This window comes from Neopelma chrysocephalum, unplaced genomic scaffold (genome assembly GCF_003984885.1).
Source record: "Neopelma chrysocephalum unplaced genomic scaffold, ASM398488v2 Primary Assembly neopelma1_81, whole genome shotgun sequence".
In the NCBI taxonomy this organism is placed as follows: Eukaryota; Metazoa; Chordata; class Aves; order Passeriformes; family Pipridae; genus Neopelma; species Neopelma chrysocephalum.
Window position 1 is genome coordinate 1,523,674 of NW_020897743.1, and position 17,481 is coordinate 1,541,154.

At 48.0% G+C, this 17,481-nt stretch overlaps 1 protein-coding gene across 2 annotated transcripts in view; it reads right to left on the reverse strand.

The window, feature by feature from the left end:
• Positions 1-2,719: 2,719 nt before the first annotated feature.
• Positions 2,720-17,481, reverse strand: part of LOC113971037 (rho GTPase-activating protein 20-like) — a 32,383-nt gene continuing 17,621 nt past the window's right edge. For both annotated transcript variants that reach the window (XM_027690555.1, XM_027690556.1), the window contains exons 3-15: positions 17,293-17,463; positions 16,620-16,769; positions 15,005-15,046; positions 14,184-14,268; positions 13,242-13,319; positions 12,994-13,060; positions 11,711-11,899; positions 10,802-10,977; positions 10,113-10,274; positions 8,856-8,965; positions 7,755-7,944; positions 7,067-7,184; positions 2,720-6,506 (exon numbers count right to left, since the gene is read on the reverse strand). In XM_027690555.1, the coding sequence (XP_027546356.1) occupies positions 4,762-6,506; positions 7,067-7,184; positions 7,755-7,944; positions 8,856-8,965; positions 10,113-10,274; positions 10,802-10,977; positions 11,711-11,899; positions 12,994-13,060; positions 13,242-13,319; positions 14,184-14,268; positions 15,005-15,046; positions 16,620-16,769; positions 17,293-17,463 (3,283 nt within the window). In that variant the 3' untranslated portion in view covers positions 2,720-4,761. The remainder of the gene's footprint in view (positions 6,507-7,066; positions 7,185-7,754; positions 7,945-8,855; positions 8,966-10,112; positions 10,275-10,801; positions 10,978-11,710; positions 11,900-12,993; positions 13,061-13,241; positions 13,320-14,183; positions 14,269-15,004; positions 15,047-16,619; positions 16,770-17,292; positions 17,464-17,481) is intronic.

Consider the following 17,481-nt stretch of genomic DNA (forward strand, 5'->3'; position numbering starts at 1 on the left):
ACATTAATCTGTTAGAGAGTGTCCAGAGCAGGGCCACGAGGATGCTGAAGGGTCTGGAGGGGCCGTACGAGGAGCGGCTGAGGGCACTTGGTTTGTTCAGCTGGAGGAGATTGATGTCAGATCTCACTGGGGTCTTCAACATCCTCCTGAGGGGCAGCAGAGGGGCACGTACCAATCTTTGCTCACTGTGACCAGTAACAGGATGCGAGGCAAAGGCTGGAGCTGTGTCAGGGCAGGTTTAGGTCCGATATTAGGAAAGGGGTGGTCGGGCACTGACCAGGCTCCCCAGGGCAGTGGTCACGGCCCCAAGGGTGCCAGAGCTCAAGGAGTGTTTGGACAACGCTCTCGCCCACATGGTGGGATTCTGAGGTGTCCTGTGCGGGGCCAGGAGTTGGACTCGCTGATCCTGATGGGTCCATCGCAACTCAGGATATTCCGTGATTCCACAGTTCGGTGATTCTCTGGAATGTCGGTGTAATGCGGAGCCCGGGCGGGCGGGGCTGCGGTGGCGGCGCTGAGGCGCCCGGGGGCGCTGGCTGCGCTGGGTACGCCCTCCCTGCCATCCCTCCTCCCTCCCCTCCCTCCTCCCTTCCCTGCCCTCCCTTCTCTCTATCCTCCCTGCCCTCCCTCCTCCCTTCCCTGCCCTCCCTCCTCTCTATCCTCCCTGCCCTCCCTCCTCCCTGCCCTCCCTGCCCTGCCCTCCCTCCTCTCTATCCTCCCTGCCCTCCCTGCCCTCCCTCCCCTCCCTGTCCTCTTCTCCCCTCCCTCCTCCCTCCTCTCTCCCCTCCCTCCTCCCTCCCGCTCGGCCCCGTGCCCGGAGCTGTCTCGGGGGGCTGGAGCCGCGGTTCGTGTCCGAGGGTCTCTGCACCTCTGTGCCTTCTGACTGCCGACACCGGCCCTGCTCCCCTCGGCGTGGCCCGGGGTCCCTGCTGACGAGTGACACTCTGTAAATCCCCACAATAGACTTTGACTTCCTCTCCGGTCCTTCATGCAAAAATCGGTACAAAATTTTACCCACGTAAGAATTTTATTCTTACAGGAAGGCTACCTGCGGGGCAGATTTCCTGGCATGGGCCAGGGCAAGGCCAATCCTTTCCCAGGGTAGCCCTTTGCTTTGTCATACATCAGAAAACTCCTGTAGCCTGTGTCTGTTTCTCCCAAACCTCTTCTCCTCCAACTTGTCTCAGGTTTACTGTAATAAAGCAAAGAGAATAAAAATGAATTAAATGAAAGCAGTAAACCCACCACTTTCAGTACCACTTCAAGTCTCTCCCCACTCCTGGTGTCCCCTTGCAGAGGTGATCGGGAGCTTTGCAGTCCCACTCCTCCACACCCACCTCATCGTGAGCTTGAAGCTGGAGCCCAGGCTGCCACTGGAAGGTGCCAGCTCTCTGCACCTACAGGGCAGGATGGCAAGGGCGGGAGCAGCTACTGGCTCAGAAGGGTTGAGTGACTTGTGTTTGTTTTCAGAGTGTGGGTGACCTTCGAAGAAACAGTTTCTAGAACAAGCTGTCAGCTTTCAACTGCAGGGAGTCAAAGTAGCCCGTGCTAATCTTTGGCAGGGCTGTCTGTCCCTCAAAGGTGCCATGGGATAGCAGAGAGGCCTCTGCACAAAGGAGCTACCTGCAAAGGATTGGGGGAAAATACATCTTTGGAGACTGGCTTTCCTGCCGGTTGGAATGTCAGAAATAGGATTGAGAAGGTTAAAATAAGCCACAGCTGCCCTGGGCACTTCCGTCATGTTTCTGTCAGCCTGCAGAATAAGAAAACAAATCATACATGCTGAGCAGAAATGAGAAGAGGCTGAACTGCATGAGTCATTTCTCTTCCAGGCAAATGAGTTGGACTTGTATGGCTTTGGTCTATATTGGGAGCAGGCCCTGAAGGCTCCTCACTTCCTGGATGGCAACCATGTGACATGACTTCCCGAGTGACTGCCTCCAGTCAGGCAGTGAGTAGGATTTTCAGCATGTGTGAGACCAACTTGGTCTAAATCTCTGAAAAAGGGCAGAGAAGGAAGGGAAACCTATTTGTGTCTCAGGGCTCTACATTAAGGGAAAATGTGGCTTTTCTGCGGCAGAAAGCCAACCAACTGATTGTGTATTCGGTATTTCTTGTTATGAGCAAGCTGGGTGCTGTGGAACTTTTTCAAGACTGGTCTCTCAGAATTGCATTATTGTCTGGGTCATGAAAAAGGAGTGCTGCAGATTTCCACGCCCAGAACTGTGGTTTCTGCTACATTTTACAGGATATTGTTTTGTTTTAAATATAGAAAAATGATTACTAGAGGGCTGGGTTAGAGCAGCTAACCAGGCAACTGGGCCCATGTTAGGCAGCCCCACTTGCCTCAGTGTTTCTTTTTAACTTGCTTGTAATTCCTTTAGGTGATCCAAATTGTGAGCTCTTAGTTTGCATTTGGTCCAGGTCCCCTTTGCTTGACCTGAGCCCAACCACTGAGCCAGTTTACAATCTGTTAGAATACAGAACAATCTCTCTTCCAAGAACAGGCAGACTTTTCATATGATAGTTAGTGCTGTTTCACCTTCTCGAAAAGATAGGAGTAATGCCCGAGCTGCTGTGGTGGTAGAGGGTTCCTTGTTGGCGTGGCCAGCCTGGCAGACCTCGGCTGGGAGGTGAGTGCCTTTCACAGCACAGCTGGGTGCTTGCAAACACCACCACCCTGACACAGGGGAGAGGGGAGCGGGAGCAAGGGAACAAAAGGCACCACAGAGCACCACAATGACAACTTGTGTGTCCTTTATTGAAATAGTTACAACTGCAGCTCCGGAAAAAAGACTGTGAATGCCTTGTTGCTGTTCATGTATGAGGAAAATGATGGTGGTGAGGGGGTTGTGTTACGATTATATACACCTTTCATTATACAAGGGCCACAAAGGTGATCAGAGAGAGAGTGCGCCACATCTCAGAGTTAAACACCCAGCATCTAACAAAACAAACCCTATACAGCTTGGAAAGAGGGCTCTGGGCTTCCCCCTGGCTCCCCTGCCCCAGTATTTGATGGTGTGAATTTGGAGTGCTGGGCCAGGTTCCTGTCACTGACCCTCACAGGCACCTGGCAGATGAGTGGAGGGATCTGACATCTCCTAAATCATTTTACAGCAGTGGCTTCCTCCTCTGTGCAGGGACTGAACCATGGCAGTTGTCAAGCAGCTCCAGCTCTGGCTGTTCGCAGACACTCAGCAGCTTGCAGGGGCACTTACTCCACAAGCACTACCTTTCAGTCATTAGGATTCACGCATTTCTCTTGTCCTTCACCCATTCACTGTACACTGAGTAAAAGAAGTGTGGCTCTGAGAGAAACCGCCATGCAACTTTCAAATGAACCATCCCAAACCTTTTAACCATTGAGACTTTTCCCATTGTTTTCTTAACACCTATCAAACTGATGTGGTGCTCTCAGCATTTTTTAGAGCTCAGCTGGCAGCATTACAATCCTCTAACAAGCCCCATGATGGCTATGGTGCTTCTGAGCATGGCTTTGAGTGGAATCATGGGGATGCTCCAGGAGTCCACTGGCTGTCTCTTTGGTGGTCCCACCAGCAGCCTGCCTAGCGCATCCCTGCCTGGAACTTCTCCAAACTTAATTCTGCTGGATGGCACCGGGCCACGTACTCTGCTGGGTGGGAACTACAGTGCTTCTCTGAGCCAGCATCAGTGCTGTTGAAGCCTGGGCAGTCTCAGTGTATGGACTGACAACTTTCTGGCTAGATGGGACTTTGCTTCAGCACCCACTTGACAACACTGTTGACAACTTCCACAACTCTTTGATTTCATGCTAAAGCCAAGTCCTGCTCAAGTCCCTCTTAGCATGACTAGGAATTTGATTATTATTTGATTATTATGCCCCATCCATACTGCCTCTGGAAAGGGACATCATTTACAGAAAAATAATGTCACCTTTCACTGGGACTGAAAGGACCAGCTACTCCCAGAGGACACTGAAGAACATTCACAGCCGTGTCAAAGTGACAGTGCTAAAATCCTTCATAGCAACTGTGTCTCTGTCAAATGCTAGCTTTGGGGAAGGTATGAGAGGAAAGAATTAATGCACAATTAATTGGGGAAAGAAGCAATCTTGAGGTTAAAATGTGACATATGCTGTCTGTTAGTGAGTGCTGGACTTTTGACTCTGGGCTCCAGTTGGTATTTTTGGAACCCAGTAATGGATGTGGGCTGTGAGTTAGACCATGGGGGACAACAGACGAGAAGAGCAAAGCAGCAGTGATTTCTGGAATGGTGGTGAAGGATCTTCCTTTGGATGAATGGTGGTAATGAACAGTGAATAATGGTAGGTTTTGTGCAAGTGTAAAGATTTTTAACTAATTCTGATAGAGCATGAGCTGTCTCAATTCTCCAGTCATCCACACATGTCGGCAGCTGACTGGAGAAAATAAAGCAGAGTTTCTCCTTTCCTGCTATAAAAAGAAGTAGAGTCAGGCCCTGTACAGGTCAGCTAATTCATGGACAGGGAGAGTGTGGTGGCATTCAGCCCACTACACACCCAGCCAGTGAAATCTCTTCCATCAAAAAGGGCATAAAGAAAACAGAAGGACAACCCCCCCGTCCCCACCCTTCCTACCAAAATGATTATTGAATCCCAACATTACATACACATTAGTGTCACTTTACACTTGTTATCCCATGCAGCCTGCTAAATTCTTCGCACCCTGATCACATATTACAGAATATTTTCTGTTGCACATACACAAAAAAATATTTAGTTCATCCACATCCATTGCCCTAGACAAATGTTTCTTCGGCAAAGGCCACCTTGTCACGCTCCTCTGCAGCCACGTCTGCCAGCGGTTGATTCCTGAGCCACTCCACCCTGCTCTGGAGGAGTTCATTCTCCACTGCTTCCACCTGCACCGTGGGACAGGGCTCTGTTTCATCGTGCTTGAAATAGTCCCTGATGGTTTTTCGGATGCAGGCAGGGAGGATGATGTGGATGGTATGGCTGAAGGTGTTGAAGCCCTCGCTCTGGGTTGGCGCCTGCGCCGTTTCCACTGGCTGGCTCTCCAGCTCCTCGGGAGTGGAGGCACTCTGGGGGCTCTCTTTGTGCTTGGCCTGGGGGGGTGGGACCTTCGGTTCATGGTGGTAACGCCTGGAGATGGACTGCAGAACAAGGGGGGTGTTCTGCCCATAGAAAACTGTCTGGGGGATGTGGACTCTCACAGTCTGCAAACCCTTGGACAGGCTCTGCTCATTGCTGCTGCTAGGCAAGTCACAACTGCTGATGTTTGCCACAGATCTCTCCTCCTTCTCCTCTCCCACTGGAGACCCCCGAGAGCTTTCTTTATCTGGGGCCACATAAAAAGTTATCTTAGTGCGCTTCAGGCTTTCCTGGCTCAGCAGGCAAGCATCAGTGCTTTTGGTTTCTATGTTCTTCACTGCCTTCGCCCTGTGCTGCTGGTGGCTGACCTGTGGGGATGTCTCGCTGGATGGGCTGGCAGCTGGGAATTCAGGCTTTTGTTCAATTTCTTTGGTATAATCCTGGCTCCTGAGCCCCGGGCTGTGGCACCCTGCACAACTCAGCTGTCTCTCCTCTTCCTCCCAGTCAATGTCAGTGAGTGGGCTTCTCACGGCAGCTCTGCTGACAGATGGAAAACTATTCTTCTCTCCAAAGCAATGACTGCTCTCTGCAGGCTTGGGTTCATACTCATGGAAACTGTCCAGGTCACATGGATGTAAAAGCACAGGAGACATGAGGGATTTGTGCCACTCTTTTGGGGACCTCTTGGCAACCTTGGGGGACACGGCACGAAGCCTGGCAGAAGTGCCAAACATGAACGGCTGAGATGAGACATCTGTGGGACTAATGGCTGATGACTCTGAGCAGTACGAGAAAGCACTGTCTAAGGAGCTGAGTGAGGAAGCAGATGGGGAGGTGGTGGTAGAGGACAGGCTGGAGAAGCTGGACCTGTTGGACAGGCTGGACTTCTGAAGGCTGAGCTGCTTCACCCTGGAGGTGGTCTGAGGTGACTGCCGCAAGTTCTGCCTGGCCTTATTAACCCCAGGGCTTAGACCTTCATCAATCAGCTGCTGGCTCTCCTCTTGCAGCTGCCTGAGCCTGTGGATGTAATCTGTGTGGCTGTGCATGATGGTGGCATCGCAGCTGGACTGGCGGGCCACCGGCTCGTGGCCCTGGGCAGGGAGCTGGGAGCTCAGGCAGACGCTGGGTTCTGAAGAGCACCGGTCCCGGGCCAGGCTGAGCGAGTGGATGGAGCCGATGGAGCAGAAAGAACTATCCTCTTCCAGGAGGTCACAGCTGTCTGTACTGGCATTCATTTGGGCTTTGCTTTGGTAGCAGGCTGTGATCTCACTGAACAAGTCCCAGTCTTCCAAATCCTCATTCAGTAACAAGCTGCTGGGTGGTTCAAAAATAGCATCTGTTTCAGGTTCCAGGTGGTGCTTTGGCCCCTCTGGGTCACAAGCAGAAAACTCCAACTCATCAGAGGAATCACCATGCTGAGCCAAGCCTATGCCTAGGGCAGAGGACACAAATTAATTTGTTGCCATATATATAGTACCTTACAACCAAGGCAGGGAAATTATATCAAGCCCATAGAAAAACAAAGATGATCCATTATTTTCATGGGGACTAATAAAAAAATTCTGTCTTGATGATCTAAGCTTTCAACATGGGCCTGTATTCACAGGTTAGTTAACAGAGACAATTCTATCGCTTTCCATTCAACCATGTGGTATAACTTTACAGACCTAACCTGGAAAAGAAAAAAAAGACTGCTGGGACATGACAGTGCTAAGGCTACACTCAATTATTGCAATGGCTGGAGTAGGTTGAACAGCAGCCCCAGAGAGAGGCAGCCATCCCCAGGGACACATTCGAGGTTCTGCTCCTCGTCCCTCTGCTTTGCCATCTCCTTCTGCCCATGCTTGACAGGCAAAGGGAAAACCAAACCCAGCTGGTTTTCAATGCATTTCCTTAGATGGGACAAGAAGGTAAAGCAAACTTTTTTGCATGAGGACTTTACCTATTAAAAAATTTAAAATGTCTCTGGAAGATATAGACCCACCAACTTACCCAGAGATTCTGCTGAGTTTTTGGACTTCTTTTTGTCAGGTTTTTGAAACAAGGAAGCAATATCACCCCCAAAAATCTCTCCTGAGTTTTCAATCAGGAACTGCACTAACAAGGCCACCTAGCAAAACAGGAGTTCAGAGGTTTAGTTTCATGAAAATGGAGCTAGCCATTTACAGCAAGTAAAATCATTCCCAGATTGTTCCTTTTCTTTTGACAAGGATATAATTTCCTCAAGAGGCTGTTAATAATGTGGCAATGCGTCTGTATGAACTACACCTGAGGCAAGAATATGAGCTACATGAACTGGTACTGTGAGCCAGATACAGCATTTTCCTTACTCTTGCTAACACCTCATAAGCTACAAGCAAACATTCCTCCCCTCTGGTGCACTGTCATGCTCACTGCTTACTTTGTCCCAGCTGAAGTGGCAGTGTCCAACTTCAGCTGCTCCAGTTTTTTTGTGCTTGCTTGACAATATAGGAAGTTCATCTGGTGAAAGCAACTACTGCTTCCCTTTCCACCCTGAGGGGCTAAACCCCCCTCCTAGTGTGGGCACAGCTGCAGAGGGTGAAGGACGAGGCCTGGATGCTGTGCAGCCATCACTGCCACTGATGTTATGCCCTCCTGTAGCCTACAAAATACAGTGAAAGGGGGAGACGTGCATGAGCCCAAGCCTATGAAAGATTACCTTCTTTGTAGACTGGCTCTCCTCCTCAGGCCCAGTGGGACTTGGTAGCCACAGCATATTGGGTGCTATGCAAAGAGCCAGGTTAAAGGCATTCATCTGATTCACGCCGGAATTCTGCTCAATATGATGGAGGACTCCAAAGAGGTGTCTGAGTAAGATGAGGTTAGCCTCTGGAAGCTGGTTGACAAGACTATTCAGGGAGTGGGAAAAAAAGAGAACAGTGCTGTTCACAAACATCTGCTCTTCAAATACCAGAGGTTGCTTCTCAAAAATTTTTGCCCCGTTCTGCCCCTTTGCACCCAGTCTGAGATACTCACATTTGACAATAAAGTGAGACTGTGTCACTACTCTCCACCAACTCATGTGAGAGCCACAACTCTGCATCCATATCGCCTATCTGCTCCGGTCCCAGAGCTGAAGGGACAAGGAACTTGGGTCTAGAGCATGTGGGAAGGAGCCCACAATGCCTTGACAAGACAGGGCCCACCTGAAGGAGACACACCCAGCTCCAGGCCAGAAGCACGGCCATGTCCCGTGCTACGGACACTGCGGAGGAAGGAGGCCCAGGCCAAATGGTATGGTTCAAAAACTGAGTTGAGCCATGGTTGAATATACTGGATATGCCACAGGAGGCTGATAAGCTGCTCTTGCTCAGGGCAGCCGTTTCAAGGCAGTAAAGCTGTTTTCAAGGTCCCAGTGACCACTTTGATAGGGCTGTTTCTTCTAACTGCCAATATGATGATCAGTGCCATTTTGTTCACATAAGAAAAAAGTTACTGTCATTAAGGATCTAATTCTGCTAACTTTGGTGTGCTCCTGGTAGCTGAATTATTGTGCTTTTTCAGTTTACTGGTTCTGGTAATTTGAACTGGTCATCAGAAAACAATTTTATAATCGGTTCTCTGGGGTAAGAAATGTTAATGATGTTCATAAAAGACCACTGAAAGGAAAATGTTCTGATCAGTGACACTGGCCATCAGCAATAGCTCCGCTATGGCCTGGAGCATTGCCAGGAATCTCCTAGAAGATGAAGGCTATTCTCAGGGCTGTATGCTCCCCCTTTTCCCACTAAAAGAAGCTTTGACAGAGGCTTTTACGAACCTTTTGATAGCTTCAATCTTATGTGCCCGATTTTCCGTGTCCACAGCTTCCATCCACAGTCCGTGCAAGTCTGAGGATAGAACACTGTCAGGTATATTTCGGAGAAAATCCTGAATTAAATATATATATGCAGAGCAGTCTGGTCAGTTTTGAATTCCTGGTTTCGGTTTCACAATGCATATAGTCACTGTTTATTCATATTAAGCACAAGACAAAACAACATGACACAAACATGTTTATCCTCCCCTCCCACACCCATCATGCTGTCCTTCTCAAGTTCTCCCATGGCAGCACTGCAGAATAAATAGGCAGCCCTCCTGTTTTACCCCTTCTTCAGACCAGGACTGCTCTCTGCTGCAGCAGAGGACTCAGCCCTGAGGCTGTGCACAGATCTCTCCGAAACATTCCTCAGCTAGGAGGACTGCTGGTTTTTCACAGGGGACTATTTAAAAACTCAGTGTATGTCTTGCATTGGAAAGTGCCTGAATATCCTCCCAGTCAACAGCTTTTTGTATCAGGCCAACAAGAACATGGGACAGGGATGGTTTTTGATGCAGTTGATGCCTGAATTATTCTGACCCATGTAATTGGCAGTGCAAAATATAGGCTTTTTCTTACTAAAACATGGGTCTTATCACAAGCTTCATCCCTCAACTGCCACAACCCCTCTGCTTGGGTTTAGCACCCACTTTCCTTCTTGCTTACTGGCTGATCAGAGGGTGAAGGATGGGGTCCAGAGAGCACAGCCCAGCTCCTTTGAGCTGTCTGGGGGGTTGCAGAGCAGTTGCCCTCAAATGGTACAAGTCCTCCCAAAGCTCCTGAAGCCTCTTCTGTGCATCCAGAAACAACAAAGAGCATCTGTGCTGCTGCCACCAAAGGGCTTCATGCACATGTCAGGGCAGCATCTGAACTGCTGAGTGTGGGCTCTGGCATGTTCTTTGGCACTGGACAGACACCATGGCTGTCTTGCAGGTGGACATCATTGTATTTCCTGCTGGAGGTACTTTGGTCCAGGGACATACAAAATGAAGCCCTGTCCTGAGGGCCACTGCATGTCTGCATGTGAAAACAAGCTCCACTGTGTCAGGCAGATACCTCTGAGCACACGGATGGACCAAACCATCAGCTGAGAATGCACCTTGCTGGAAAATGCTTTCTGTTCCTCGAAATCTTCCCTACCCATAAAGACTCATGTTGCTTCCTTAAAGAAGGAAGGTACCATTAGCCCAGACAGCTGAGTTACTTGGCCAAACATACCGTGATGACAGCTGCAGCCACAAAGACTGACTCTCCATCCACCTGAACATCATCTCCAGAGTTCAGCTTCTCTTTCAACTCCTTGCAAGTCTTGGCATTGGCAGACCGTCTGAAAATGCCCCTAGTAGAGGGACCTTCATGGTACAACAGGAGCAGCATATCCTAAGAGAAAGCCCAGTTGTACTTAAAAGCCTAACTCTTTACCCTCTTTGTGTGTATTACACTTCATGTGTTGTAACATAATTAGTGTTAAGACCTAATCAATAATAGGAAGAGAAAAATATGAGAGATTTATCCTGATTTAACCAGGGACAAGAACCTGACAGCCAAGTTGCAGGTACAGTTCCTGTGGGTACGCTTATTCTGTGACAAGTGTGAGACCAGAGGACTCTTGTAGTGAGTGAGGTCTAGGCTATGCAGCATGGCAGGATCCATTGACATTGCCCCTTGTCAGCTGGTGATGACCTGGTTGGAGACACCCACTGAAACAGGACAGACATCTGTGAATGAAGTGATATGATTACCCAGGAGAAGGATGTTCCTGCCCTTGTTACTGAGCTGAATCTGAAACTCCAAGAAATGATGGTCCTCTTCCCCATTCAATTCTCATAAATACTGCAAGTGGCTTTAAATTCTGGGCTAAACATGTCAAGTTTGTGTCAGGACAAACAGTCCAGACTGCTCCTTACCATGATTGGCTTGGGAAGGATTCCATCAGGACAGACAGAGGTCAGGGACAGGCCGAAGAGCTTCCGTGGGCTAGTAGGTGACTGTGAAGGAGGGCTGCCCGTGGGAGTGCTGGTGCTGCGGCGCAAGGCCCAGTCAATCAAGGACTTCTTCCTCTTGGTGTGTTTCTGCAGTGACTCTGAAGGAAAACACAGAACTCTGTTACACACCTTTCTGTCCTTCCTGCTGGCCAGTGAGTGATCAATGATGGAGGCAGAGTTCACAGCAAAACAAGGACTTCTACTCTCCCCTGTTTATTAACTGCACTCTCAGTGGGGATGGTCAGACAATATACAGCAGTGAAACCACTTGTTCATCTCTCAACCATCAGCAAAACTCTCAATCAATCACCATTCTTCAGGGAACCTTCCTGTCTGTGCAGCATGAGAATCTCTTCACTCTTGTGACCAGTGACAGGACTTGAGGAAACAGCATGAAGCTGAGTTGAGGGAGGTTTAGGTTAGACCTCAGGAAAAGGTTCTTCCCCCAGAGGGTAGTTGGGCACTGAACAGGGTCCCCAGGGAAGTGGTCACATCACCAAGCCTGCCAGAGCTCAAGGAGCATTTGGACAATGCTCTCAGGCACATGGTGGGATTGTTGGGGTGTCCTGTGCAGGGCCAGGAGTTGCACTCGATGATCCTGATGGGGGCCTTCCAACTCAGCATATTCTGTGACTCTATGATAACTACTTGCAATTGAAAGCTAATCAAGGACTGAAAGCTAATTCTGAACATTTGCAAAGACGAATTTTGCCTCTCCGTCGGGTATGAGATCAACTCTAGGATATGTATATGATGCCAGGAAGAGTCTGACACTGCCATGGAAAGCAGCAAAATCTCTGCCTGGCTATAATGCACTCCTGCAGCCCCTACCTCTCCTCAGCTGCATTGGAGCTTGGAGTCTGCGTTTCAGGACAAACTGACACTGCTTTTCCTTTGGGAGCTGAGCAAGGAAGGAAGCCTCTGTCCCATCAGCCAGAAGAGTGTTATTGTTGGTTCTTTGTTGCTGGTCAGCAGAGTCCCGGAGGCAGCTCAATGCGATACTGAAGGGATGTTCGTGCCCTGTTGAGCAGAGTTGTGCAAAGAGCAAGCAAAGATGCAGAGCTATGTGAAAACAGCTCCAAATCTGGGCAGGAGGAAGCAGCCACATCCAATGGCTCCCACTGCAGCTGGATCTCTAAACAACATTACTTGAAACTTCCATGTGTGGACTGAAGAGGCCAGGGCACATGCATCCACACATGCATAGGATCACTGCTTTACAAATAAGTTTATCCATTTAAACCTGGCCAGTCAATACTCATTAGCAGCTCTCCAGAACATTCTGCAACAAAGCACTATTGCAAACTGAAATGCAATGAAAACTAAATAACTAACAAAACGGTAGGATAAACATGTTAGCTTCCTTACTAGAGGCTTATAAGTCACCAATGGATCATCTAAAAATTCTGCTTCCCTCAGTTTCCAAAGTGCTTTACTCTGGACCTACCACACTCTTGCTGAGTGACCACCTGACTGCAGCAATTTGTTTGATTTCTGACAGAGCCCAAAGGCAAAGGGTCTGGAAGGTGTCAGGAGATGCTCTGTCTGATGGACAAGAGTGGACATCTCTATTGCAGGCAGTGAAAGTGGGCTCAGGCTGCCCCTGACCTCATGCTCTGCCCATAAGCAGAAGCCTGCAAAGATGAGCAGGAGAATAGGACCAGCCTCTAAACCTGTAGCCCTTCAATCTCATACCAGCAGCTGTGGGGATTGGATTGGGCTTTGAGGCATGTCCTACCCCTGCATCACATTCGCTGCATAGAAGGAACTTCTTAGGCCAACCTAAAGATCTCCCATTTATTTGAAGCATCTGCTGAGAAGTGTCACAGGCTCCCATCCAGAAATGCACAGATTTGCTTGGAAAAGGGAGGTAAGTGTGAAGATCTTCAAAGATGTCACCATGCTTTGATTCAACGGAGATGCTGAGACCATAGAAGCCAAGTGACATCTCACAGCAGCTTGATGTCACATCTTACATCAGCAAAAGTGTCCCCACCATTGCTTCTTTAAGCGAAGAGGGCAATGTTTGTGGTGTTTCTCTGGCACATACCCTGGTATCATTTATCACTTGTTCCTTTGGTGCTAGAATTGAGGGAAGGTGGGAGAGGTCTTACCAATGAGAGGGTAAGCAGACTCATCTTTTCCTGAGACCACCCAGAGGTGGTGTTCACTGGTCCTGCCCTGGTGGGTGAGGAAGAGAGAAGAGAAAAATGTTAGTTGAAAGGAGGAGGGTGAAGGTCCATGAGGTTGCCCTCCACTCAGAAAGCAACACACAGCAAATCTAGGCTTTTTGACATCCACATTGTCCTGTAAACCAGATGTTGTCAGCTTCCTTAGCTAAGATCTGGCAACTGCCACTTACAGGGAGCCCAAGCTGTAGAAGGGTCTTCTTCATCACACTCTCTGCAGTTTCCACATTGGACACGTTGACTTCAGTAGTCTAGAAGGGCAAACAGAGAAAATACAGGAAGCCAAGAAAAAGGTGTGAAGTTTGGTTGCAGTTTCCTGTCGCTTGAAAATCTGGGGAAAATGTCACTCCTCTGTCTAATGAATGTCTTTACTAAATGTTCATGGATGGAAGAGCTGTACTAGTTTGAACTACACCAGAAAGGATGATTGCTACACAGTGTGAAAGCTGTTCTCCACTACTTCTTCTATCATTGGTCTATTACACCATCCACAGATTTCATCCAGCAGAAATCACAGGGGGTGGGTGGCACTCAGATGCTGTGTTTGATCACATCAGTGTTTTATTGATCATAGTGCCACTGTCACTCAAAAGGGTAAACATGGCACAATGCTGATGAACCATGAGTGTCTAGCATTGCTCTTTGAGAGTACCCAGGAGGTAAATGCGACCCACCACGCTTGGCATGAAATCAAGAAATACATGCTCGACTGGGACACATTCCAGTAAATGAGTTCAGGAGAACATACCAGTGACTTTGTGCAATATCCTCAACTTATAGCACTGAAAATAGGAATTGGGCACTCAGCCATAAGCCATCAAAGATTTTGAAGTGCAGCAGAAGGAAAAGAAAAAAGAAGCCAGAGGCCAAGAATAACCTTAAGAATTAAGTGCTCTTTGGTGAGGGTCTGGCTACCTCCTGATTTCTCAAACCAAAACTCTCCCAGCAGACTTCCAGTGGGAAGGATGCAGATACCCAGATGCACATCCTCTAAACCTTTTTGTCTGGGACTTGCATTTGAAACACGAATAGCAGCACAGCCCTGCCTTCCTGCCCCTACCCCACAGACCCCTGTGTAGTCTTGATCTGATGAGCAGGTTCTTAGCTTTACTTACAGAAGAACAGTTGTCATCATCCAGCACAAAGATCTGAAGGGTCAGATTCTTCGGGTATTCATTTTGTTTTACCTCACTGATATGCCTGAAAGCCAAAGAAAAAGGGAAGGACTATAATTTCCCAACCACACTGGAGAAGGACCCTAAAATTTGGATGGGACATCCTCCTTGGTACTGTAATAAATACAGATTAAATATGACATATATGAATGTAATGTTCATAGTGTGGTCACACGCTCCTGGCTTCTACATCCACCTGGAGCCCAAAGACTAGCAACCCTCCCATGTGCAGTGGTTCAATGCAAGTAGACGTGTCCTGCTTAACACCTCTCAGTGTTCTCTCAGGATCGCTACTGTTCTCCACAAATCAGAAGATTTCTTCCCCTCTCTGTACCTATAAAAACACTTCTGTCTGTGTGTTAGTGGAAACAACACGTAAAACAAAACAGGAAAAAGAAAATGCTGTAGTCTCTAGATGCCACAAAATACAAACTATAGTTCAAATCAAAAAACATCTGAATCGTCACTAACAGTTGTGACATTTCCACAGTGATTAGTAAAGTCAACCTCCAGCTCCAAAGGAAAAAGGATGATCCAACAATATCATCTTCTGATGGATCCCATTTTCTCCCAAATGTTAACACCAATTTTGCATTCATCCAGGGGCTTCTATATTCAGATTTCAAGGGTGGATTTTTCAAACAGTAGTTAGACACTTAATGTGCTGAAAATCAGAGTGCAGTTTGATACCTAGCATGGTAAATTTGTCTGAGGACCATAGAGGAACCACCCAGGAGGAGAATGAAAAGAGGGTCACTTACCACAGTAACGCTGACAGCCATCGTTCCTTCACATCAGCTGAGCTGAAGACAAAAAGGGAGGCAGATCATCAAACAAGTCCTGAGCAGGTAACAGCCTTTGGAAACTCTACCCAATTTCATTTATATATAGCTGTAAGTCAAAGTTCCTTCCTGCAAAGCCCTGGAACAAAAGCACAGTCCTTTCCTTCTTCTGTTCTATTTTAACAAATAACAATAATAATAACAACAACAAATCCCAGCAACAAACTGGACCACATTTCCTGTCAGACTGGTGAGTGTTCAGATAAGGGACAAATATCTTTCTGTCAAGTTGGAGTTAACTCATACTGTGGGCCCTTGTTATTTTTGCAGTGACCTTTACTTGCTATTTTCTTTCTGCTAATATTTCCTTCCCAATGTCTGCTGTTCCTAGAAGCTTCAGCTGCCAGCACAGGTTACCCATGCCTCAGAGGGAAGGAAATGGAACTGCTGTTGTGTTTGGGCTAAGACACAAACAGCAGCTTGCATGTCAGAGCATGAACCCTCATCAGAAATGCATTGCCTGGGCAAGACCAACATCCCAACCCTTTGAAATGATGAGACAGCAGGTATGAAAACCATGACATGTTTCCCATTTCTTTTTCCACCAGGGCAACTGCCCCACAGATGGAAAAGCATCGGGCCAGATCCCCACAGAACCCCTGAGGGCAGAGTGACCCTTGGAGGTTGCTGACCTCTCTGCTCTGCAAAAGGAAGGATGAAGAAGAAATCCCTTAGCCAGCAGTGACCTGAGTTCCCTGTGATATACGAGATCTAGATTCCATTTAACCAGACTGGACTGTGCTCAAGGTAATAAAAAGGTCACTTGCTTTTTGGTGAGTCTTATTAGCTCAGGCTTAACATTGGGACTGCCTTTGAGATGGCATTTGGATACGAATAGGCTACTCTCTAGACTGCTCCATGCTCCCCTGCATTTCTATTTTTGGGGTTAGCAAGGGCTGGGCAAGCTCTGAATGGTGCTGCTTGTGCAGACCCATCTTGAGGAACCTTTGTATTTTATAATCCAATATGGTGGCCTTGGGACTCCCTGGCAAAAGACTGCAGGAGAAAGGTTTGCCCAGGAGCTGCCTAAGCCACACTAAGGATGGATAAAGGATTCAATCCTGGCACAAGGTCACCTGACATTTTTCACTGACATAACTAACCTATCCTTCATAATGAAAAAATCTCAAGCTAGGACTAATCTCCTACAGAGATGGTGGATGGCAGTTGCTTGAACAACATGCTTATAAGTTATCTGGTAGCTCAAGCTGTTTTGCTAAGAGCAGATTTGGTTGTGATGTTACAGGATGCTGTGCAGCTGCATCCTGTATCAACACTATATCAACACTTGCAAGGATTGGTCCTCTAAAAGGCTCTCAGGGATGAACCTGCAGATATCCTTCTAAGATGAGTGTCTCCCAACATCTAAATTTTTACCACACTGCCTAATGTAAGTGGAAGTCCTTTATTCAATGGGGAAAAGTGCAGGGGTAGAGTTCAGGGCCCTATAGCCTCAGTCATTGTTTCACTTGACACATGGGAGACCTGGGCAGCTACTGGGATGCAGAGGGAGGTCTGTTGTCTGATAAGATACCTGAAGGTGACAACATAGTTGGTGGTAGGCCAGCCAATGACAAATGAATTCTCGGGACTCATCTTTTTCTCTGTCACTTCGCTGAGGCAGGTGCCGGTCCACACTTCACTCAGATGCACTTGCTTTTTCAGCTTCAGGCTGGAGGAGGATCTGCAATGGAATTTAGGAATTCCTTAGGCCAGATCCTAACACCTAGACCTCCAGAGTCTGGTCATGCCCCTTCCAGTCACATAGATGCAGTGACAGATCTTAATTTAAATGTGGCAGGAGTCAGACTAGGAGTCAGTTTTGTCCTTCTGCCTCTTGCCCTCATGGTATATCTTCAAGCAACCTCATAAGGGAAAGGCTAAAACTGATGAGACAACCTTTTCCTTCAGGAATATGGAGTGAAACATTAATACCAAGAAGAATTTCTGAAGGTGGGAGAGATGCCACATTTTAGATCCACATTTGTGAAGAAGCATTGTTTTCAAGACTGCTGGTTGCTCCGCAAATAGATCAGAACCTCATAGAATCATAAAATCTCCTGAGTTGAAAGTGACCCACAAGGATCACTGAGTCCAACTCCTGGTCCTGCACCGGACAGCTCCAAGAATCCCACCATGTGATGGGGGCTGAGCCTAGTTTCAACACCACATACTGGGGAGAAGGAGTGAGTGTGAATTCCTCTTACTTGGACTTGGCAATGACCACCACATCGCTGAACAAGATCAGATGTCTTTCCTGGGTCTGCAGGCCCACAGTTAGCTGTACTCGCTCATCCAGGATGAAGGTGGAGCCTGGGCTGCTGAACACCCCACTTGGCAGTCCATTGTCCAAGTGGGAAGAGGAAAGGGTAGTTTCCCTAAAGGAGTAAGAAAAA